Source organism: Siniperca chuatsi, linkage group LG23 (assembly GCF_020085105.1).
Source record: "Siniperca chuatsi isolate FFG_IHB_CAS linkage group LG23, ASM2008510v1, whole genome shotgun sequence".
In the NCBI taxonomy this organism is placed as follows: Eukaryota; Metazoa; Chordata; class Actinopteri; order Centrarchiformes; family Sinipercidae; genus Siniperca; species Siniperca chuatsi.
In genome coordinates, this window is record NC_058064.1 from 3,524,150 (window position 1) to 3,549,015 (window position 24,866).

Consider the following 24,866-nt stretch of genomic DNA (forward strand, 5'->3'; position numbering starts at 1 on the left):
TGAGCAGGATTGACCCTCTGGGGACCATGAACGTCGAAAGTTTCATGGCAATCCCTCCAATAGTTGTTGAGATATTTCAGTTTGGATCAAAATGGTGGACTGACTGACTGACATTGCCATCCCTGGAGCCATGCTGCTAACGTGGCTTAGAAAATACAATAGCACAATTTAGCAACGAATTGCCAGATTTTTAATTAGGTTTCTGTGAGAAAACTTGAACTGAGTCAAATGTGACATTTTTGATCTGATCTCAACCAAGCATGAAGATGTTGTAAATTAAATATTGGCTCCAAATATCTACAATCAGTGGCCTCGATCCAAAAATATCAGCATCAGTGCCAGGCGTGAAAAAACAGACAGCAGTCAGACATGAGTGGATATGTCATTTGGAAACAAAACACTTCATTTCTGCACATTCTGCAAAGACAAGAAATCAATTTAATATTCCCAAATGAACACTGGCTGATGTGAAGCTACGAGCAGAGTGTGTGTGGTCGGCGTGATAACCGACTCCATTAAACTCCTCCCATCCCCGACAGCGACAATGACACTGATTTAGCTCTGATTGTGCCTCATTCTGCTTCGCCAAATGCTGAAACCCACACACACACACACACACACACACATACATACATACACGCCCCCATCATCTCCTCTCTCCATGGTCTCTTCACTCTTAATGAGGCAGCTTGATTATGCAGCCTGCTGGACTAAATTAAAAAGACTAATTTACAAACCAAGCGTGGTGGGCTGGTCTGACTGATACTGCCGGGCTGTGAAATAGAGGTGTCACTCAGGAAACATCCACATACATACAGGACAACCACACACACACACACACACAGCAGAGAAACTATGGAGAGTATCACTGTACAGGGGTTAATGTAAATGTACAGATAGATTCCTTCCTCTTATCTTAAACCACAATTTTGCAGGAGATGTTTATCTTCCGCTGGCCTTCTGACACAGTGTTAGTCCACTGAACATGCACACAGTGTGGACCACCAAGATGGCTGTTAAATGCTTAGTTTATAAGTTCATTTTCATTGGCCATTTATGAGCTGTGGCTGAGGATACTCCATCTGAAATGTGGCTCTTACATGGTAATCACAGCCTTGCCAAATTTATGAAAATGTTTAAAATACAGGGTGGCGCGTTCTGCACACAGCTTGCTGTTATTATTGTGTTTCACGGGCAATAAGGCGGAGAGTTATAGAGGGATTTCACCACAGTGTTATGAAGTTTAGTAGAGCCTCAGCATGAGTGAGTGACTGGAATTTGGATGTGGATTACCACAAGAAAAACCTAAGTTATAACTTCACCAAAACCTTTTCAGAGTAAAGTATGCTTACTGCTGGAGTTCTTAACATACCTTGTCATATTTGGCGACTATCTCCGCCCGCTCCTGGTCAAGTTTCACCGCCGCATCCTGCTCGGTATCAGACGCTGGAGAGCAAACAGAGGAGGGAGAGAGAGAAAGAGAAGAGAAGGGAAGATGAACGAGTGTCGACAAGTTTCAATACAAACTTTAACAGCTGTGTCGCTGTGCCCAACGAGCTGCAAGCAAACAGTGATCACACTCGTTGTGTTTGTGGCAATGTTTTCAGGCTTTCACACAAAGTCAAGAGAAGATTAAGTTTGTTATCCCTGAAAGCTGATGTCAACACAGCGAGTGTGTGGTGGTTGTGATTGTTGACATCCACCAGCAGCGTTTACAGCACAGACGCAGCAGCAAAAAAACAGTTTGTTAATTTTTTGGTTTTACTTAAATCACAGGGAAGCTACACGTCATGCTGATGGTTTTTTGTGTCTCACCCATAAGCGTTTTTTCATTTTAATCAGTAGTTTCCAACATGAAACTAAACTCTTTCAAAAATAAAAATGTTGCAGGCTGACAGGACAGACAACAAACTAGGCTACAGAGCAAGTTGTAATAAAAATTTCATTAGCTTCAATCAAGAAGCAGTACATAAAAAGACATGACTAACAAGTCGAAGTTAACATGCTGATGTTTATATTAGCATGCCAGCATATTAACGTGCTATGTAACATTTGGCATGTCGGTGTAACATGCTAACTTTAAGCCTGTAATATTTAGCATGTTAGTTGCTACCTAGTTCACTATGTTTACTGGTCAAAATGTGATTTGAATGTTGGTATTCTAAGTTTAAAGTTTACGCACAATGTACAGTTGTGTCCTCAGATAGAAAGTAAAATATCTGGAAATTAATGTTATGTGATACTACCCCGTACACTACGCAACAAATTATTATAGTTCATTCAGTGTCTGAAAACTCAGAGGTGCTCTTTATAGAGGAAACAACCAAGTCTTTATTATGTACGAAGGTAATAGTAAAAGAGTGTGTTTTTAGACAAAGCTATACTAACATCTAAAAAGGTAGCCCGTTAGCATGCTATGTTAGCATTAACCTGAAATCTGAAATCTCATTCATTCATCTCAATCAGTCATTACTTTTAGAGTCTCCTGTCGTGAATTCAAGTGTTGGACAAGTGGAAATTTTTAACAGTTGGAGTCACCAAAATCACTGGATTTATATTATAAATGTCATGGCAATCAATCCGACAAGTGAGGGTATATTTCCCATTGGACCAAAGTGTTGGGCTGACATTTTGACAGACATTGCTTGAGTCACGCTGCTAGCGTTAGCATGAGTAAAAAACAAAACAAATAAAACCTCAATAACTTTAACACAGAATATACTAGCTTTACTTCCTCTCAACCTAAACTGAACTACTCATTATAGGTATTTAGTGTTGAAGTTTGGTAAAAATTATCCAAAAATTTTTTTTATAAAAAAAAGTCTTTAAAAGACTTCCTATAAGTTTTCTGAGGTGTTAAAGCTGTCTTTGCTTCTTGCTGCATAACCATCAGATTATTCTGTTATCACAGACATGCTTTGTGTAACTCCAAGTCTTGCTCAGTGTGCCAGGGCCAAGAGCTGACGTGGAGAACACACACACACACACACACACACACACACACACACACACACACTTCTGAACACACACTCTTCAAACCAGTCAGAGAAAGCTTGGTGAGGCCAGCAGGAGCATGGTCAGCGTGTCAGCCTGACCTCAGCCTGGGAGAATAATGTGTGTGTTTCTGTGTGTGTGTGTGTGTGTGTGTGTGTGTCTATATGAAGCAGGCTGACGACAGGAGCGCCTCTAAACTGACAGCCGTTGTGTCAGAGAAAGGTTTTCTGTGTTTGCTAAGCCTATGCACCACACTGCGTGAGTGTAAATGTGTTTATCATTGTTGCTACACACACTGATAACATGCAAACACACACATTTCCTGATTCTGCGAACCATGAGAGGCTCCAAACATCGGATGTGTGTTAACAAAGCTCGCACACACACTCTATTAAGTGGGGTCATGTTATGTTTATGTTGAATATAGTGTTCGGCACGTAGTAATGGAAGCGTATAATGAATCATACCTACAAACACTAAGAGGAGACGCAGCCGGCTGAAGGAGACACTACACGGTAAAAACCTTCATAATAAACACACTGAGGAGGAGGAGGAAATATCTACATGGTACTTTTATTAAACAGATACTGATGGAAGTGTTATTATTATGTTTGATGACTGAAGTCGTTTTATTCCTTTTTTCTTACATGCTGTATTGTAAAACGTTTTGCTGGTTATCCATTTACTCATTCACACAGTTGGCATGAATGCCATCCCTAGAGCCACGCCGCTACCTAAAAACAAAAACTGGCTAAAATTCATTCCACACTTTGGCATGACATGTTCCTACTGACTGCAAGAATTTCAGTAATCAGGACAAAATCCAGTTACATGAAAACATCTTGAAATTCAGTCTCTAAAAACACCACTTTTTAACAACAGATTTATTAACATTATCAACATTTATCAACATTCATTGCTCATACAGAATGTATGTTAATGTAAAGAATGCTTTCTAATGCTACTCCACTGAACTATAAACAGCTTTAAACTACTGGCTTTGACCTTCAAAACCCCCACATGGTTCGAGTCCCAATTCCTCTCTTTCTGACAGTTTTTCAGCCCTTCGCAGGAAGTATTTGACTCCAGTCATTCTCCAACTTCCTCTCTGGGTCTCTGGGGTTCGACGGGGGGGAAAGGCCTGACTGGAATTCCAAAATGCTCCGAACAAACACGCTCCTTATTGAGCCGGCTGGCATTTTTATGACAGGATGGTGTGTGTCAGTGAAAGGCATGTTGCTGTGGGCTGCCAAGAGCACACACACAGCAGGAGAAGACGCTGGGGTCCATACACAACAAGGCTGGGGCAAATAAACAAATACAGTAAAGCCTTTTTCTGCTGGGAGTTCCACCCCAGGAGGCCCTATGGTTCCCATAGTGAGAGGGAGAGGAATTGGGGAGGAAATGGGATTCAGTCTTTTCTTTGCACTAAAGCTTAGCCTTAATTCTGAACCCCTTACAGCCATATTAGTATTCCACAGTGGCCTGACTTAAACTAAATGCAATTAGACCCCTTTTCATGCTTCAAGGATCACATTGGCATCCGTGACGGAGATTGTGTGTATGTTTTTATTTGTGGCCGAGGAGCTGTAGTGGGTCCAGGGAGTTTATAGCCAATTGTAGAAGACCCCTTGTGACTGAAGGTTTACAGGGTGTTTAATCTTAACGGCTCTGAAACGCGTTTAACATCACGTGCCCCCAAAAAGGACTTGGCTACACTGGACACGAGAGGTTAACAGTAGTGGCAATTTCAATTAAAAGACAAATTTTTCTCAGTAAATGGGATATTTTCTCTTGAATTAAATTTCAGTGGAATTAAACTTACTTAATTCCACAATGTCATGTGTCCTTGCATGTGCCCTGATCCCAGTTTAAGAAACACTGTTTTGTAGCAAAATATTCCTCAAAACAAGGTATTGAAAAAGGTTGTGGTTTCAGTGCCAAAACTCAGGGTTGGTATTGGCAATAGTATCAAATAGCTTCAAAACGAACCCAGCCCAAGTTGTTTTCAATGTGAGCCCTTAAGTTCTTTTGTCTATTTTGCAACCAATTTCTCTGCTAAAATAAAATAACCAGAATGGTAATTCTTATTTTTTTTGAGAAACACAGGACATCACTTAGACATCACTTGAGGTAGATATACAGTAGATTAAACAGGCTGAACAAACATGGATTAACCTTAAAAACCACAATTATAAGTGACAAAATCTAACAGTTAAACAGATCTGAGGGTGGATTATTCCTTTAAAAGACAACTTCTCTCCCCCCCCCCACCGAGCTGACCTTCCACCTCCTCCTCTCTGAGTTACCAGTCAGTCCCCAGCGGTGAGGCCGATGTCCGCTCCAGCTAACTGTCCCTGTCCTGCTGTGATTAAAATGTCCCCGCCCGGCCAGCTGGCTGCTGCCCTGTCCCCCGCTCTGCCCTTCACTGCTGTTCTTCATGCTGCATTCAGGTCACATGGGAATTCACTGTCAGCGCTCATTGCTAAAAGAGTCAGAAGTGTTCATGCACGACAACTCATCGGAAACCATCACGATATGTCAAGAATTCGGGAAGTTAGGTGCAACTTCCCCAGCGGGGTTTACCACTTAACAAGTGCTGTGAATGCTGTTGCTAATGCTAAACATCATGTTTTATTTTAATCTAGCAGCCTTAAAGCCAGCTGTGAGGCCCGTTCTCACTTGTCTCACTTATCTCACAACGGCAAAGTGAAAACCTGTTATCGCACATTCAAAGTGTTAATGGAAAAATGTTTCAAAAGCATGAAGAGAAAATATTTTTTTCATCTCTTTATCTTGTAATTATCTACATCTTACATCGACTACAGGGCTAAATAAAGTGAAATGAATATAAACAAAAGTTACTATAGTATTATATAGTATGACTGGTTATTATTTCTACCTATTTAATACATTTTTTTTTAAAGAACCTGGGTAACTGATCAATTGGTTTGTATTATATTTTATATTTAATTTAGTTGAATATTGAACATTTCCAAGTATATATGTAACATAGTAGATGTCTAATGTTTGTTGCATTTAGCGCTGAAATGATTAGTCAATTAATCAAATCTGTCGATGAACAGGAAAGTAATCGGCAACGGCAAAATTTTGATAAACGCTTAATCATCTAAGACGTATTTTAAAGAGTAACTCAAAGCTAAATCCACTTTTTTGAGGTAGTAAATTACATGTACAGTCACTTTTTTACACTACCTATTGATCCAGATTTCATTTTACACAGAGTTGCAGTAGTAGAAGTACTACCTCTACTACTTGTAACCTAGTAGTTTATTACTAGAAGTTAGCTTGATAGTGAATTGAATATCTTTGGCTTTTGGACTGCCGGTCAGACCAAACAAGCAATTTGAAGACATCAACTTAATCGAGAAAATAATCTGCAGAATTGTGATGATTTTCTGTGTTACATACAAAGACAAGGCTCTTCATTTTCATGGAAACTATCTCAAAGCCTCTTCATCTCTTGGTTTTTGCAGGTAAAAGATTTTTTAAAAATTGAAAATTCTGGAGGAAACGTGTGGCTGAAGTGAAATCTAATTCTGCTGGCAACCACTGCACTGCAGGTCATGTGACAGGAAGCATTGTGGCGTGTATTTGTGTGTTTGTTCCTCATTATCATTACTGTTAACGACTAGCACTGACAATGAACAACATGCCAAGCATAATCACAGCCTCTCTCGTTTCCTCTGCTCTCCTGAAGCCCTCGTTTGGCTGCTGTAACGAGCCCTCTTTGTTCTTTATGTTAAAGGAGTCGTCGCTGGTTACAGCTCTTTGCTCCCCTCCAACCACTTGTATTCTGCATCTCTCGCCCTCTCATAGATGCTATCTGCGCAGAAAGAGGAATAATAACAATAACAGTAATGATAGTGGAGAGGCTTCACGTAGTTCAGCTGTTCAGGGCCCTAAAGCCCACACACACATTCAGAGCACCTTAGTGTCCAATTATCCACCGTGTGGTCACTAAACATGCAATTAAACCCACAAGTTAACATGGACAAATAATCGATAAAGTGATATGTGACTTCTTAATATGCTGGAACCAACGTCGCAGTCACACATGTTGACACAATGATAAAACTCTGCAAGCGCACTCGCGCACACACACACACTCACACCAAATGATGTCACCCACTTAACAACAAACAACCGATGGTGCAGCTGCAGACACTTTACAGTACACTATTATGTGTTATTACTGTGCCTCCAAAACAATCATCTGTCTCTCCCCGTCTGTATTTCCAACCTGAACTCGACCACATGAACATGACGTGACGCCAAGTGACAACCAACCAAGACTTTAGCCATCCTGATCCCAAATGTGGTTTACAGACAAATAATTTACTTCCACGGCGTCTGTACTCTGCACCACTTTTCCAACGCATTTAATCCTGCATTCAAACTATATTACTATTGGGTTTTTTTTTTTTTAATCAAATGTTACTGCAGATTACAGTGGAACAAAGTCAGATCAGGCTACTGTTACCACGAGGCTGTTTGTTTTTGTTACAATTGTTGAATGGATGAAAAATAAAGACAAAACTTTGCTATTCTAAGATCGTTAACACTATGGGGCAAAAAAAAGTCAAGTCTGTCCTGAGGACGTCACCAGAGGAGCGGCCATGTTGCTTCCTTTCTGTACGGTGATCGGTTGGTCTGACTCAGCTCCACACTGTCAGATGTGGATCAGCTTTGATCAGGCTGTACTTTTCATTAGCCTCCATTATACTGAGGCTCAGCTGCGCTTTAAGCTAAATGCTAATGTTAGCATGCTAACATGTAGTACCCTCAAGTAAGAAGGGTCACCCATTTAACAAGTGATGAGGCAGCTGCAGACATTTCACAGTACATCATTATCTGCATGCTTGTGTCAGCATATAATATTAGTATTCTAATATTAGGGCATTATATTTGGAAGCAGAGTGTTAGCACATAACAGTTACTGAGTGGCTGCACTTGCCTCATTCACTTGTCTGCTGATCAATTACACTGGCCTGTGTAACAAAACATCACAGTCACTTCTAACCTGTTGCATGTTAATGTTAGCATGTGTACACTCATCACAGTGACTATACAGATGGTAAAATGATAAAGTGTAGCATTTTAACATGCTAAAGTTAGCATTTAACCCTGCATCCAAACTGTGTTACTACTGATTTTTTATTTATTTTTTAATTATGGCCTGTTGGTGGCGCTAGAATAAAAACTCAGGGGATCATCAAAGTTATCTGGATTCATCCTCGGGGCAACATAAACGTTTGTACCACATTTTCTCAAAGACATACAGACTGAAAGGGAAATTCACCACATTCTTGGAAACCGAGCGTCATTTTGGTCATTTTTGGAATCAGTCCTGTACAACTTCTTCCCTAGCTACACTGCATTAAACCCACAGGGGACAGGGCATTGCAACACAAACCATCACACAGGTTTTACACTTCAACAAACCCATTTAAATCAAATTGTATAAACTAGTTAAAACACTCTCGGGTGTACATGGAATCGAAAATCTGAACCAGAATCAAGTCAGTTATTAATTCATGAACCACATACCAGTGTATTAAGTAAATATGTACACAAACAAACTGTATCGCCTGAATCGTCAAAGTAATCTTTTCATCTTTTACCTCTTTTAAAGCCATCCGGTGGACCCTCCAAGCGAGTCAGAGACTTAGTCCGCATCGGTCACAGTTCAACCGGGTCCAAAACACCAAGAGACAACCTGAACTACCTCATCCCATCGCTGTCACTAACCACTGCTACACACCATCAGGCAGAGAGGAAATATGAGCGAGAGGCAAAGAGAAGTGAGATCAGAGACTGAGGTCACAATGCCACTGCTTGTTACTGTAGCTTCAATACAGAGAGACAGAGACAGACAGACAGAAATCTGACTTCAGGAGCGCGTCAGTCCCACACACAACATTCCCCACCCAAACACAACAACAAGCTCTATTCAACACATCAGAGAGAGGGAGAGAGAAAGGACAGAGGGAATGACTGTTTCCAGCCAACTGACGAGAGTTTCAGGGAAGCTTTTCAAAATGCCACAAAAATAAAGTGTGACTGATTAGATGAGTTAAAGTTTGTTCATTTCAGTTTAATTCAAAAGCAAAAAATTATTTGTAAAACGTCTCTTTGGAAAGACAGTGGACCATTCATTGAGCTGATCACGCAGCGGCAATGTGATTATTTAATTAACAAATTTAGCAATTCAATTATTTCCCAACTGTCCATAAAAACTTCTTGGAAAACTTCTCTGCTGTACTTCTTTCAAGTAAAGCATATACGAGTGGATGTTGGGAAAGACAGAAGGGGGCAGATGATGACAGTTCGATGATAAACAGTTTCCATTAAAACTTCATTATGAAATGGACGTGATGTACCATGAAGGGTCTTGTGATGTGGCGTATCAGAGACAAGAGGGAGGGTGGGGTTCGGGGAGGCTGAAATAAGCAATAGGAAAAAAGAAAGAAAAAAGAAGTTCTCTTGTCATCTCGGCTCTATCTCCGTGCTCCATCGGTACAGGAAATATCTGTTTGTGAGGGGAGAGTTGGCGGATGGGACATAAGTGCTGTTATCACTTCTGAAGCTCCAGGGTCACAGCGAGGAGAGGGAGGGCAGGGGCTTACTGAGACTCAGATGTCATCTCCATTTTCTGGAAGTCCACTTAATCCACGTCTATTTGTGCTACACTACCCTAAAAAAGATGATTCAATACCCAGATTCACGAGTTCTGAGGCTTTCATCTCTTGCGAAATCTTGTCTCTCTCCTACTCTTTTTTGTTACCAAAAAGCATGATGTCGGATCAGTAAAATCCACTCATAGCAATTACAGCATTATTAAACTTTTTTATCGTTATGATTAGGCCCTCACAGCACTTGGCTATAGTATTATTACATTCGATCATGGTTATTTAGTGAAACATCATGGTCTTGGTTTAATAAAGAACTCACAATGTGTTTATTTTATTAGTATTTACCGAAACCATGATTTCTCTTTAACTTTTACCAAAGTGTTTTTTTTGCCCAAACCTAAACCCACACAGGACACAGGATGTGCGGTTTCCGTGCCCACCATCCACCCCGACCATCTTCCTGCGACTCCTGTGTGGTACATAAAACGTTGCCTGTTTGCTGTTTACTGTATGTTTCCCATCAAAACATAATGGGGAAAAGAAATTAGTAATATGTAAATGTAATTTCTAGGAGACAGGGTTGTGGCTAAAGATAATTTGTAAAGTAAAGGAAGTGCAGTTCTGTAAATCACTCTACAATTGCGAGTGAACTGTGTGTTTTTTGCAGTTCAACAAGACCAACAGAGTGCTGAGTCTTCTCTAATGAAACGATCTATCTGATCTTGCCATGTCAGTTTCAAGAGTCATAATCTCCAATGCAAACTTTTATGCATATAAAATCAATAATTCATGTATATCAACTTAATAATTCTGAACCTTCAGTATTTGGAGCAAGTAGCTCGTGAAAAATGTTCCAAAGTAAGGAAGCTGCTCCTGTTATTTCAATGTGTCAGATATGTCTTTAATCAGCACTTCATATATTCTGCTGCTCGTCTCATTGTCAGGTTGTGCTACCGGTTGTAAATTTTGATAAGGCTGCCAAAACGCTGTTTTGTTTCCTCCTCCTCAGCCAACAAATATAGATCTCAGTTGAATCTTTGAGTTTTAGTCAAGTTATTTAACTTTAGTTACTTAAAAATGTTGAAAAACAGAACCTGAATAGATTTGATAACATGCTCTTAACTCCAGCCCTGTCTAAGCGAGAAAAAGAGATTTAGACATCAGATACTGAAAACGAAGGTGACAATACAAATAAGAAAAACTATCAGATTAATCAAAAAAACTTCACTTGTCAGATTAATCACTATACCTCAACATCAATATAATCTACCTCAAGTAGAGTATATTCTTTGTCACACAGCCTGGAAGAATATGACAGTAATTTGGCAAAACTAATGTTTTAATTGACAAACATATTCTGATAATAAAATGCAGCCTGCTTGTCTTTCAGATGTACTGTCTTTTTGAGCCTCATTCTCTTTTTGACATTTGTTGGCATTTATGCAACTTAACTCCTCTGTCCGTTTCCTGTCTTCAATTCTGCATCTGAGATGCAAACAGGCCGTTTGGTGAGTGGGTGGGCGTCCTGGCACCTTCAGGCAAAACAAAAACTACTAACAAGCAGCAAATGAAAAACACCTCTGACCTGAATGTTGCTGTGAATAAATTAACAACAACAAAAAACCCACATAGCACAAGGCAAAACGCTCAGAGTGGGCAACAGGTCTCGGGCAACAGATGTTACAGATGTGTAAGTCCAACTTCAGTCATGTGGCCTCATCACAACCAAGTGACACTATCTTGATACTAATGTAGTGACCAGCCTCAATACACACTCTCGCTGAATCTAACATCTAATATTTTTGTGACACGAGGAGGGAAATAAGTTATATAATCTTCCAAAAAGCAGTTTGAGAGTTTTCCACCTGTTTAAAAGGAAACTGTTTGGAGGTCCTATTATATTTGAGGACTGTACATTTATATATTTACATATATTGTCTTAAAACTGACTACTGGCTTCTGTATGAGTGTGCTGCATTATGGGTTGTATGTAGCCTTTCTTCATGTCCATTTACAGTATGTTAGTCAACCCTAAAGGTCTTGAGGACGAGAAAATGAGTGCAAATTGTCTCCCAATGTCTCTACTGCAGAAACAGACCAGGGACAGATGAATGTAATATTAGAGGAGAGATGAGCAGAGCGCTACAGCTCCGATAAACATTCCCACAAGGCAAATATTAATCAATATCAAAGTGTCTGTCAGTGGGCGAAACAGCAGCCTGGCAGATAATTAGATGCAGGCATATTGTTCAAAGAGGCTAAATGTGGGTACAGATCAGAGAGAGAGAGAGAGCTGGATACAGGTACATCAAGTCATCCCAGGAGAGAAATAATCATCACATCATCGTTCCCTCCTTCTCTTTTTAGATGCGTTTTAAAATTGTAACTACTGTTTAAATTATCTGCTCGTTCTTTGAACTTGTTATCAGTTGTTGGCTCTTGGTGTAAAGCACTTTGAGCTGCATTTCTTGTATGACAGGAGCAAAAGAAGCGTATTGCTATCTTTAGCAGATAGTTGGAAGATGGATGAAGCTCTGCTGCTCTGACAGACATTCACAGAAAGTGAAAAAAGTCACTGTTCCTCAATGGCTACGAGTCCAACTTCCTCACTGGTTAAGGTTGGAGTCTGAATTTCCTTGTTCCTCTTGCAGGCAAACCCCACGCAACCACTACTGCCATTACACTGTTATTAAACCCAGATTGACTTCTGTACTGTATGAAGCTGGAATATTATTACTCTTTCAGCTTGACAAACTCAAGCCACACAATAAAACCTGTCTAGATAAAAGACTGAGGCTGATTTAAAGGCTATATGCCACCAAGTTGACTTAATTTAACGATCATCCTCTCACACTGAGCATGTGCAGATGACAAATGGTGGAAAAATGCCTCTGTGGTTGGACATATTCATACTGCCTTTATTTCAGAGTGCAACTCTGGATATAAAAGCTGAAGGGTTTCCTGATCATTGACAGGAAAAGTGAAAGCTGGTTTTTTTTGTTGAAGAGAAAGAAGATCGTAGAAAAGGTTTCAGTCGAAGTCATCTGGACGCTGTTTTCAGAATCAAGACGTTTCGGCTCGGCTTAGGATAGAACACTCCCGGACGAATGAGGGACTACACCGTCTTATTAAGAGAAAGAAGATTCAAATTTTAGGGCAAGACTCGAGACAACAGCTACTGTAATGAATTAATGCATCCAGGAACAATGTGTAATATATTTCTGTTTTGAGTAACCAGTCTAAAACTTGTGCAACAGACACACAGATGCATAAAGGCACACATGCACTGATAACGCTACTATCAAATATCCTACTAATCTGATGAAGCTCCAACAGGGAACAAGTTTGATCAAACACAGCTGATCGTCCTGACAACCTGTGACGCTGCAGAGAAACTGGTGCCAACATCATTACCGTCACCAGTCTGTCATTAACAAGAAAGGACAAGTCGGGGCAGGTGGCACCGAAAAACAACCACGCACATTAACAGCTTTCACCGCAAAGCCTGATGACTGAAACAATGCAGAGAAAGCAAAGAACAAGCAGTAGTTCAACTGCTTTGGGTTCTTACAAGAAGTAATGCTCAACTCATTCATATTTTTGAAGGCTGATACTGATACTTTTGGACTGATGCTGCCAAGACCTTGTTTTTGGTTTGATTTTTAAGTAACTTCACTTTTTATGTTCTGTTTGGTTTGTTATGCATTTGGGATTTTTATAAAAGGGAGGTTTTTTGTGTACCCAAGGAAGACTAGTAACCACTTGATGAACTAAGAACATAGAATTAAGATTTTGTCATGAATAGGTTCCGAGGTGCAGGCATTTTTTCTTCAGCCACAGTCAGTGAAGAACCACCATCATATCTGCATACATTTAATAAATCACCCTAAACTCAGTAATGATGTTTGAGGGGCTACAGGGAGTCATTTGATACATAATTTAATAAGACTAGGTGTGAAGCAGCAAGCAGGGATCAATACATCTAATTCTGACATGAGCAGTGAAAAATGTAAAACAAGCCCAGATGTTCAAATAAAGCTGAGGCCACTGGAGGAAACCCAGCATTCTGAGATTAAACTCTGCTCTGTTCTGCCATGAAGGCCGACAGCAGCAGTATGAAGTGTACCGCAGCTTTGCCCTTTAGGGAGGACAGACAGGCAATTAGCCCGGCTGCTACAGTGTGGATGTCAGCAGGCAGCTTCAGCCCAACACCCGCTGGGCCTGGACTGTCTGTCGGTGCCTCCTTAACTAACCAGCATGCGGTTTCCCATAAATATATAAATAATATTCCCGCATAAATATAAACACACATGTACAAGCCTACACACCCACATAATGCCAACAGATGGTTCACAAGTTGGTATGCAAAACACAAAAAGGTATCCTGGTTTGAAGCTACTGGTGCAGCATTTAAATATGAGAGTGAACCTTATTTCCTTTAGTTGAGTGTTAAGATGCCACAGGAGAAAGAGAGAGAGAGAGGAGGAGGGGGGGGCTGCTGAATAATGCAGTGAGATGCTGAGGTGCCGATGGTGCTGACCAGGACAAGCCTGCAGTTTAGCAGCTGCAGAGTCTTGCTTTAGACTTGTTATGTATCCAAACTGCTCTGCTCCACTTCCCCTCACAGAAGAAAGATACAACTGCATTGTTTCAATATTTGAAAAGATAGCCGAGTTGTAGCTAACAGAGTGGTGAGTCTATCAGTAGATTAATCATATTGATATGATTATCCAATAAACGTTTGACAATATGGTTCTATTTTCTGACAAATGTGAGCTCCAGTAAATTAAGCTGGCTTTTTAACTTGGAAGCAATATGAACTTCCAAGTAAAATACTGTTGAAATATTTGTCAGTACACCAAATATTTGTTATTTGTGATGTTAAAATATCCATAAAGTTTGTATTTCTTTAGTGTAACTGAAAAATCACACAACATATTCATCTGATATATGCTGTGTGTGTAATATGAATTCTCATATCATTATGTAGCTCTTAACCGGTGTTCACAGTATTGATTATGCTCCCCTTGGATGGAACGGTGACACCCTAGAAACATGCTAATGGGCTCATTTGACCCCCATCTCAGACAATCCTGGATCAAACCCTGCAACTCTTACATGAATAAGCATCTGAGTGGTTTGGGGTTGGATTTTTTCTCTTCACAAGGTTTTTTTCTGTGCTACTTCCTTTTTCTTCAGGGTTGAGATTTATAGAGGCTGCAGCTGAAATTATTAATGAGTGCTTTGATAGTATTTGGGGTACAAATTCAGGAGGCTCGTCAATGTTCCAGATGTATACGGAGATAAATCCTAAATCGGACTGAAACACAGGTTTTGTTTGTCCTCTATGAATGAATCGCACAAAACACGGACACATAGGGTGGATTCCTACATTATAATGTGGTCCAAGGCCAACTAGTGTGAACTGCACAAACAGCTTTAGATGCGGGCCAAGCTTGAGGCCTCGGGGCTCCTGCAGGCTACTGTAGCTGAGCCACAAGTCAATATGCTGACAGATTTTTCTTTAACTAATAAAAATATGCAACATGTTTTCCAACTATTCCCTGCCTCACATTCATACAGTGACTTGTTTCCCTTATCAGGGATTTTCCTGGTGAGCACTCCAAGGATAGATCAGAGTGTTCAGTGCATTGCTCAAAGGCCTGTACGGCAGCGATTTTGTTAAAGAGACAAAGGGGAGAGCAGTTCTTATGAATCTAGGTATTTGAACCATCAACGTTCTATTGACAAGCCATAAAAGAGACCAAGGTCAGGAAAATAATTGTTAGTTGCAGCCCTAATTGCTCCATTTTAAGGGGTCACAAGGGAAAAGGGTTGCGAACCACATGGCATATTTCTTTATTACAATGAACATGACAACTGTATTTTTTCAGGGAAGTGGTATTTACATAGCTTTGTTATATTGACAAGAGGAACAAACTGCAATTGCAATGTCCAGTGCAATGACGGAATATGTCACTTGGGCTCTTTTATGTTTTACTTATTTACTTGTTAATAAATTAATTGCTGACAATGATAAAGCCTTATCATTTATATCACACACACAAACACAACCTGCTGATTACTCACAGAGCTGAGAGTGAACTGACTCAAATGTCAGCATTTCTCTCTCTTTCTCACACACATGCCGCCATATTACTCACTCGGAGCTCCACCCTCATCATGGGACTCACACTAACAACATCTGCTAGCACGCTGCAGCTTACGCCCAGTCATCACACCTCAGCACAGCACCTTAAAGTCTGCCCAGCAATGCAGTGTGTGTGAATTTATGTATATGAGTGTGCTGTATCTGTTGGAGGCCATCTCTAAATCTGCCTGCATTGATCCAAGCTGAGAGAAGAGCCAAGGTGAATTCCTCTGCAGGGCTGATGGACGGAGATAAAGACGACAGCCAAATGGAAAGTGCGAATCGTTCCCGAGCAGTCAATAAAGCAGCCGAAATCTCTGAAACACTCTCTGTTTAAGTGTCTGTGCCTTTAGAGCTGATTACACACACTTACCTGCCTCACAATAACTTTCACGCACTTGTCATCAAGTCTAATACACACTCACAACGGTGTCTAAGAGTGTCATGTGCCATGGCTGCAGCGCAGGTTGGTCATTTTAAAGGTTCCACTAGTAGCAATTTAAAAATCAATAAATCTTTACAACATGAATTTAGCAGCATTAGAGTAGTTACTTTAAACAAACAAGACCATCGGCAACAAGACTGGCAGCATCTACACTGTATTATATTGGGTGGCCTGTTTCTAAGGCCTGTGCTAAAGCTTACTTTGTCATACCTCAGATCTACTTTTTCGCGTCGTTCTTTTTGATTTAGCACTTTTTGGTGCTTATGTGTTGTGTAAGTTCCCTATGATCATTACTAAGATCCATCACTTCATTTCTCACATAAACAAATAATTTAATTTTAAAGTGATCATCTCATAGGAATTTCATTCACAATCAGCTAACTTGCAAAAGCTATTTATGTTCAGTGACAACATTTAGTGACAATGCAGGAACAGGTGATGTTCTTATAATGCAAGTGTGAAGATTGGGGCGATGGATGGGCGTGTTCAGATTGGTGGGATATCAGCGTTGATATTTGTAATATTTAAACATGACCATGATATTTTCCTAACTTTAAATAAGTGGTTTTAGTTGCCGAACCTTAACATAAGTGAACAACTTGAGTTAACATTATTCAAGCATGTTCAATATGAATATTTCGTCTTATGTGTTGGTGATTCAAGCAGCGGTTTCCCCTAAATGATATTTTGTTGGTGCAAAATTGTTGCTTATGAATATCTTAGGACAGCATGTTTGTTTAACATGCAAATAATGGAATACATTACAGTGTTGCATAGAGGTCTTTCAAATTACACTGAGTAATGTTGTAGCCTGTTTCCTTAATTTAAATATTCTTCTGTATAAACAAAGATCAAATCCTAAAAACTGTACTTTGTGCTTACAGCCTTTGTAGGTTTTCAACGTTCATAAGAGAAATGAAAAACTTCACTGTGCACCTGTTATCATGGCTCTTTTGGTTAGTTAGATTACAGTGTGAGCAGGAGGAGACTGGAGGGTCAGAGCTGATGTCACACATGGTGGGGGCAGGTCTGATTCGTCATTAGCAGCTGATACTGCAGGAGATGTTGAGTTGTGCCATGCTAAGGCATCCCAAAAGGATGAATTGTTTGCTTCTTTTGGGCTGTGACAATTGGGGAACTTTGCTTTCCACCTTGTACCCATAAAAGTCAGTCAAACCTGTTGCCCCCCCGCCCCCCCAGGCTGGGGAAACAGAATGCTCTAAAAGGGACAAACAGAAATATCCTCGCATCAAACTCACAACACCCAGGGCCACACTCTGAGGTTGTAGGTAGAAGGTAGACAATACTTTCAAATGTCCCACAGTAGCCGAACACTTTCCCACATAACAGCACCACAAGAACTCTTCAGCAGGGCGGTGAAAGAATGTTCTCATCCTACACACTCAAATAATTGTAAAGATTGCAAAATGACTGTTCACTGTGCGAAACTAACAAAATGCTCAAGAGAGACATCTGACTTGGCATAAAGCTGTATGTCCACAGGCAGGGCTTCGACTTTCAGCCCGTAGTGGTCCCTGACCAAATAAAGAATGGCAATTGAATCTGATGATGTTAGTTCAATGATCCAAAAACAGCATTCACAAAAACAGTGTGATATGTTTATCATTACTGCTGGAAAAACAAAATTTATGCCAACTGTCACAGCACTGATAATTCAATCTTCACAATTCCTATTAAAAACACAGCATATCAGGCCAGAGTGTCGGTGACACCTCTGGGCTGAATCTATTAAAATGATCCCTGAGTAGTCTGCATATCAGTTCAGAGGCTAAGTTCTTATTTAGCAGTAACATTAAACTACTTTGATCACTGGCCCCTTGTGTAAGCTAAAGACACATCTGAGCTTATTCACTGCCTCAAAACATTATCAGTTCACTGCCCTGAATGTAACACCTGCCCCCATCTATCATTTACCAGCAATAATTCAAGACAAAAGCTATTTCTACCCAAAATATTGACTTCCAAATGGAATGCAAGCTGCACATACTTGTGTGGCTTAATTGGTCCTCCATGAGTGCACTAGTGGGGTTACTTGATAAATTAAAGCTATTATCAAAGCTTGCTGGCAGGAAACAACAAGCATTTTCTACCTGAATAAAAGCATTTCAAAGTGAATCCTTCTTGGCTTTTAAAGCAGGTACATTTGGCTTTTTACACTGGCTTCTATCACATAAATGCTTCTGAGGGCTGGGACCTGGCAGCAGATGTAATGGATTGCTTTATTACACCAACAAAATTGCTTTATGGCACAAATCAGGAAGAGGTAACTGTTTTCCAGCACAAACAGAGCTAAAATTAACATTTTTTGGCAGTGACAGAAATTGGAAACACTTGAAAACTGCTGAAAAATATCACTTGAAACAGTAAAGCCAATTCAGTTGAAATAGAGAAAATGAAAAAGCAATTTAACCCAAAACACACAGTCACAAACGTCCTATGCAAATTTAGGTACACACAGACTGTGTAATATGACAGAAAATGAAGGTACTCAGGAAAAATCACCATAAATTATCTTCAATGACCTAATTACAACACATTTTGGGAGAAATCTGCAAGAAACACCAATTTACCTGTCCATCAACCCTTCATTAAATTTGTGCAAATCATCCCTCTGGAAATACAGAGGCTCCTTTTTTATTTAAAGAGCACTGAAGCGAGAAGTCAACAAGCTGTGGCTTTCTTCCTCCTGCAGGGGCAAAAAGCTTGGATAAACTTGTGGCTATGACAATAAAAACAATAGTAGACACAGATCGAGGCTATTGCATACAAACTGATACAATCAGGATACAGGACAAGGGGTCAGGAGTCGCAGAGTGTTCCATTACCCTGGGCACCATGCTTCATTATTCATTGCACACCAGAGAAATGCAGCTGCAGGACACACACACACACACACACATACATATACACATACACACACACACACACACACACACACGTCCCACAGTAACAGAGCTATTACAGTGATGGCTCCAGTGATGGGAGCTGTGCAGTTACCCATACTTGTGAAAACATGTGTTTGGAAAATACTGAGCGTAGTTAGAACATATATACCCCAGCACTCTGGTTTCTTCAAAAGAGTTCTTGTGATTTTAGTAACATGGATGTTCTAGCTGGAAGATTTGTTGACAGAGCTCCTAGCTCTAGATAGTTAGCCAGGGACTAGAGTGACCTTTTAGGGTGCGCTCAGACTGAACGCCGCACTTCACACGCGCAACTTGACCGCAAAGGTGTTTTTGCAGTTGTTGTATATTTCCAACAAAAAACCCAATGTACCGAATGTGCAGATGTTAAATGTTGCTGCTGTTAGCAAGTAATGGTACACACTGACCATGACCAAAACTTGCCTTGCCTAATTCTACAGATCAGTCTAATAAATCTTTGTGAAACTGACCCAAGAGTGGAAAAGCCTCGGATGCAGAATTTAGACCATCGTGGAACACTAACCCTCTCCACTGAAATCTACATTAAACTAATGAAGATGTTCCAGGTCAATTAACAGCTCCTGACAGCAAAGTGAGGCAGCTTTCATGCTTGGTTTAACAGACTGACACTCATGAAAAGTACAACAGCAGACCACTGTATCAGGGTAGGACTTCATAACTGGCCAATAACCAGATTTAATAAAAGGTTTGTATCCCCCTTATATTGGTCTAACCCTACTGCAAACATTCACAAGGCTCATAGATCCTTTGGACTGCTGCCCTTTCCTCACATTGAGCTTTCCCCCCCCAGATTTTGTTTGATTCTGTGGATTGATCATGACCATGATATAGCAGGTGGACAACGCTTACTGTCTGATGTCTGATATTTCTTGTGATGCTTAGAGTCAAATCTTTGTACTGTTATCTGTCTAACTTTACAGAGACATACAAATACAATTAGTGGCTATGATAGCTGCTTAATGGGTCACTACATGCCTACACTAACAATGTGATGTACTGTACATGCACACACCTCCAAATCTGGCTGCTGCCCTGCGTCTGGACGGCGACACCAGCTCCTTGACAATCTGTAAGACCTGCATGCTCACAGGGAGGCAGCGGTAGAGGCAGCCACAGGGCAGGGTCAGCCCATTCTTGCCCTCTCACCCCCCACAACCGCATCCCTCCCTGGCTCCTTCTCAGGACTCATCCCCTAATCCACATCACGCCTTCTGGTTCCGGGGATCTTGATTTCAGCATCCCGAAGGACAGGCAAGGTACCACGTTTCTGCTCCAAGACCTGGTGCTCGTTTCTGGGTGGTGGGTGTGAGAGCTGGCTGCTTCCCAGAGAGTTCAAAAAAACAGCATTTTCTTTAAATCTTCTTATCTTCCTTTATCTTTTTGATGTCCTTTCTCCAGATTTCAACACATGCTTACAAACTGTCCGGCACTCAAATGTCCTCAGATACTCTTTGCCGACATTTCTCTATAAAACAGCTGGTCCCCAAGCACAGATGTACAGCAGCAGCCAACACACACACACTCTACCTGATAAGTGTTTCACCTGCTTTGAATGCTGCCTCTGGTCCACGTGAAACAGCCTATAAATCTCAACTCAAGTGGCAGCTGCTGAAAGTAGCGGAGGATGTTTGCTGGCAGCGCCGACTCTGCAAGCTGAATGTGTTCATCTCGCGTGTGATGTGTGTGTTGTGTCGCTCAGCTGGAGTGCTCTCACACACTCTTCATTTGGCCGTCAGCAGCAGAGAAGCACAACAGAGCAATCCTCTTTTTTTCTTCCTTTTCTGTCTTTTTCTTCTTCTGTCGCTCCAGCAGACAAACCACGCCTGGTTCTTGTGGATCAATACATGCACAGTTGACCGCTGATGCTGCTTCTCAACTGTCCAACTCTCTCATCTGCTTTTCTGACTCCCTTTTCCTCGCTCATTCATCTCTGTCTTTCCAATCACCCTCTCCTCCCTTAGTCCTGCAGGGAGGCTGGCTGCTTCGCTACTGGCTGCTTCTCTCTTCACGTCCTTAAAATTCGTATTAATGAGCGCTTCCACTCACTCACCCACAGCATCTCCTTGCCTCCCTTCCTCTCTCCTCTCTGCTTTCCTGCACTCCTCCCTCCCCCTTTTCTTCTCTTCTCATTGTGTCACTTTTTGCCTCGGTCACCCACCCCCTTTTTCTCGTGTACATTTACTGTGAAGCTGAGAACATGATCAGAATGTAAAGGGGTAAACGCAAGGCAGGAGATGTGTGTATGTGACCCAGTGACGCTGTCATCCTCAGGTTACAACCTTTCACATTTTTAACCTTTCTTTGTCTTAACCTTCAGTCCCTCAGCATGTCTGGTATCATGATGATTTAATTGCTTAATAGCTTTTTTTTTTAAAGACAAAAAAAGCTAATTAAAAAGAAAATTCAGGTTGTAACATCACATGTTGTTTTAGGATATGCCGAAAGCTATTCACACTACCAACTCTTGACACTGGAGACAGGCACTATCTGTCTTTGATACTGTAGATCATACTGTCTGAATTAATTGCCTTCGTGATGTGGTTGGTATTAATGGTACAGCTTTACACTGGTTTAAGTTTTACAGGTCTTTTTAAGTCAATTTGGATCATTTCTCCCCTCTGTAGCAGATAACTCCTGTGGGGTTCCTCAGAGATCCATCCTAGGCCCTGCTATCTTTTCCTTATACAAAACACCACTTGGACCTGTATGAGGTCCACTGCATGGTTCTTGCACCAGTTATCACAAATTTGTGCATGCACCTGCAAGCCTTTACAATTATGTAAATGTTGCTGGTACACAGACCTGAATGTCCTTCTAGAAATTTGAAACATTACGCCAACTGTGCACAACTCCTTGTTGATAATTGATTCATTGGTCTGTGGTACCCGCAATTAGTCCTCTTCCACCTCCTTCAGAAACACAGCAACCAGACAGCCACCGAATTTTGAAAGATGTAAAGAACAAGGAGGCCAGTAGAAGAAAACAACAACACATGTACTGTACAATGGTGACATGCAGCCATTGTGAACATTTCATCAAAGACACATCACAAGCAGCTTTTCCTGCTTTTCTCGACTTCAAGAGCGGCATTCCCGTGCACTTGCTCTGTCAGCAATGCCCAATACAACACCTGCAAGGACCGCCACTCGCACAAGTATGTATATAAGTATTGTTGTGGACAGGGCGCACACAGCCGCAGAGGAGATGGGGTGCAATTTTATAGTGTGTGTATTCTTTCTCTCTTCTGAGTGTGTTCTATATCTGTGTTGCTGTTTCTTACACAGGAGATTTTCAACTTTTAAATGTGCTTTTAAGTGACCTGACTTGAAAAGTGACTGTGTTACTGAGTCTAAAAGCTTTCTTAAACCACAGTGTCAACCTGTTTAAAATAAGAATCAACTTGTTTAAAAAAAACTCTAGTCATTTTTCATGATTCTAGTGCAGAGTTCTGTTTTGGATTTCTGCACCATGTCCAAATTTAGTGAGTGAGATATTCACACAAGATCAAGTGGGTAGTAGTTAAATGCTTGTGTTTTTATTACTTCTTGCGAACCAAACACGTAATTCTATATGAAATTATGCAGTCAGAAATTTGTGTTAGACAGATGAAATCCACGTCTGTTTAATTATGTTATGAGATCGAGGGCACGGCAATAGCATGAGTTTGTCTTCGTTTCTCAACCTACCTAGTCCACATCTTACTTAGTGAATTATCTGACTCATCACTACAGGCTGTGGTCACCCATAGCAACAAAGGCCATCAGATAAAGATGGATGACAGGAACAGGAGAGAGTAAATGTTTTTCTAATATGCAATATACAGACAAAGGTGATAGATAAGATGGAGATTTTTTTCGGTACACCTGAGACTCCCATCCTGTCAATAGATTAGATTATAACCAATATGTCTTAGTGTACACACACACACACACACCGCCCATAATAATGTTTGGTAGCTCTCCACTTCTCTCGTTAGCTCGTTGATCTTTCCTTCTTTCATCTCTCCATTTCTTGTCTGTCTCGTTTACTCTCTGCCCCCGTCCATTACTCCATCTCTAATCAGTCCACCTACAGTATCTCCTCCCTTTTCCTCCCTCTAACGGCATCATCTTGCTATAATCAGTCCATTTATACTTCCAATTGGTAATGTATCCCCCATGCCCGATGTTGACCTTTCACTTGACCTTTCACTCAGCTGGTGTCACTGAATTCTGACATGATGGTGCTTTGTTAACATATGTATTGAATGTAGAATTGATCAGTATTTCACGAGTTTTCCATGGGAAATATGACTCTAACCAACACAGGCCACAACCATGAATATGAGAATAATGGAGACTTTTAATGTTCTGTGATCTAAATGCTAATTAAGAAGCTTTTCCACTGCTACTGTTTGCACTATCTGGTTAGATGCTTAACGTTTCGTTGTATTGGTACTTACTGAAATGACAATAAAGTTGAAACTAATCTAATCTAAAAAAGTTTCTGGAGTAAAGGCTTAAAACTTTTTAACCCATAAAAATAATCTAATTAAAGTGTTTTATGATAGGTACAAATAAACAAATAGAAATTACAAACATAATAAAAATAAATCAATAAAACTTTTTTAAAAAAGTAATTAAATGAAAGAAAATATAAAATAATAATGAAAAAAACTTTTTGGTGGCCAACAACAAACAAAACAAACAAAAATAAAAGAAAATAAAAATGAGACTGAAAAAAACAAAAAAAAAACCCAAATCCTTGTCTCTATCACCCCTTCCTCCTCGTCCCCTTTTCTAGTTTCAAACTAGATTTCCCAGCAGCCCCTGTGGTGAGTAATGTTCTCCTATATCTGTATTCGAGCCGGTCAGAAAATGGACTGACGTTGAAGTGACCTTGAGCAGCGATGTTTCACATACCTTCAAAGCACATGAACACACCATGCCATTAGTGCTCACTGCAAAGTTGAACCATACAGTCTGTGTGTTGAACAGGAAGATATGCACACACCCACAATGAAATCATCATACATGCATGTACACACACACACACACACACACACACACACACACTGCACCTACCCGAGGACAGTGCAGCATACAGAGAGGAGCAGCAGCGGTGTAACAGTACCAACAGCCAGGTTATTTTTTTTATACTAATGGAGTCACAATAAAACACACAAATAAACTGCATGCTTTTTCTCGCTCACAAACTTGCACAGTTTCTATGGGGCTTTTTCCCATCTGTATTCAAGAGCATGGTCTTTCAATTTGAGAACATGACTCATTGATTTCATGTTCAGATTTTGTGATGCTTTCCCTCAAAACTGCCCTCACACTCACTTTCTCCTCTGCTCTCAGATTTTTCGTGCAATAACCCTGTCAAAATCCCCCAACCAACAGAATTCCAGGTGTGGCGTTGACCAATGAAATGATCCCCGCTTCATAGAGCATCCCTTATAGGCGGTTACTCTTTAGCGATCTGCTATACTCCCGCTCCTGAGTCATGAAGGTGACGTCGTTTTCCCCTCCAGCACACCGACAGGAGGCCGGTGTAGCTATTATAGTAAAAGGAAAAGTACGGGCACTGGTACATATTGTACCTGTCCTTTTATTCCAAAAGTCGTAAAGAAAGCAAGGGAAGTACATATAATAAAGCCCTGGAGGGCGGAA

General features: G+C 40.6%; 1 protein-coding gene across 3 annotated transcripts in view; it reads right to left on the reverse strand.

Annotated features, from left to right (window-relative positions):
• The window catches only part of usp6nl (USP6 N-terminal like), an 83,971-nt gene that overhangs the window by 26,814 nt on the left and 32,291 nt on the right, over positions 1-24,866 (reverse strand). Inside the window, exons 1-2 of one of the 3 annotated variants that reach the window (XM_044185875.1) lie at positions 20,225-23,941; positions 1,373-1,446 (exon numbers count right to left, since the gene is read on the reverse strand). In XM_044185875.1, the coding sequence (XP_044041810.1) occupies positions 1,373-1,446; positions 20,225-20,294 (144 nt within the window). In that variant the 5' untranslated portion in view covers positions 20,295-23,941. Of the gene's footprint in view, positions 1-1,372; positions 1,447-8,639; positions 8,856-20,224; positions 23,942-24,866 lie in introns of those variants that run through there. The other 2 variants (XM_044185876.1, XM_044185878.1) reach the window with 2 other exon arrangements.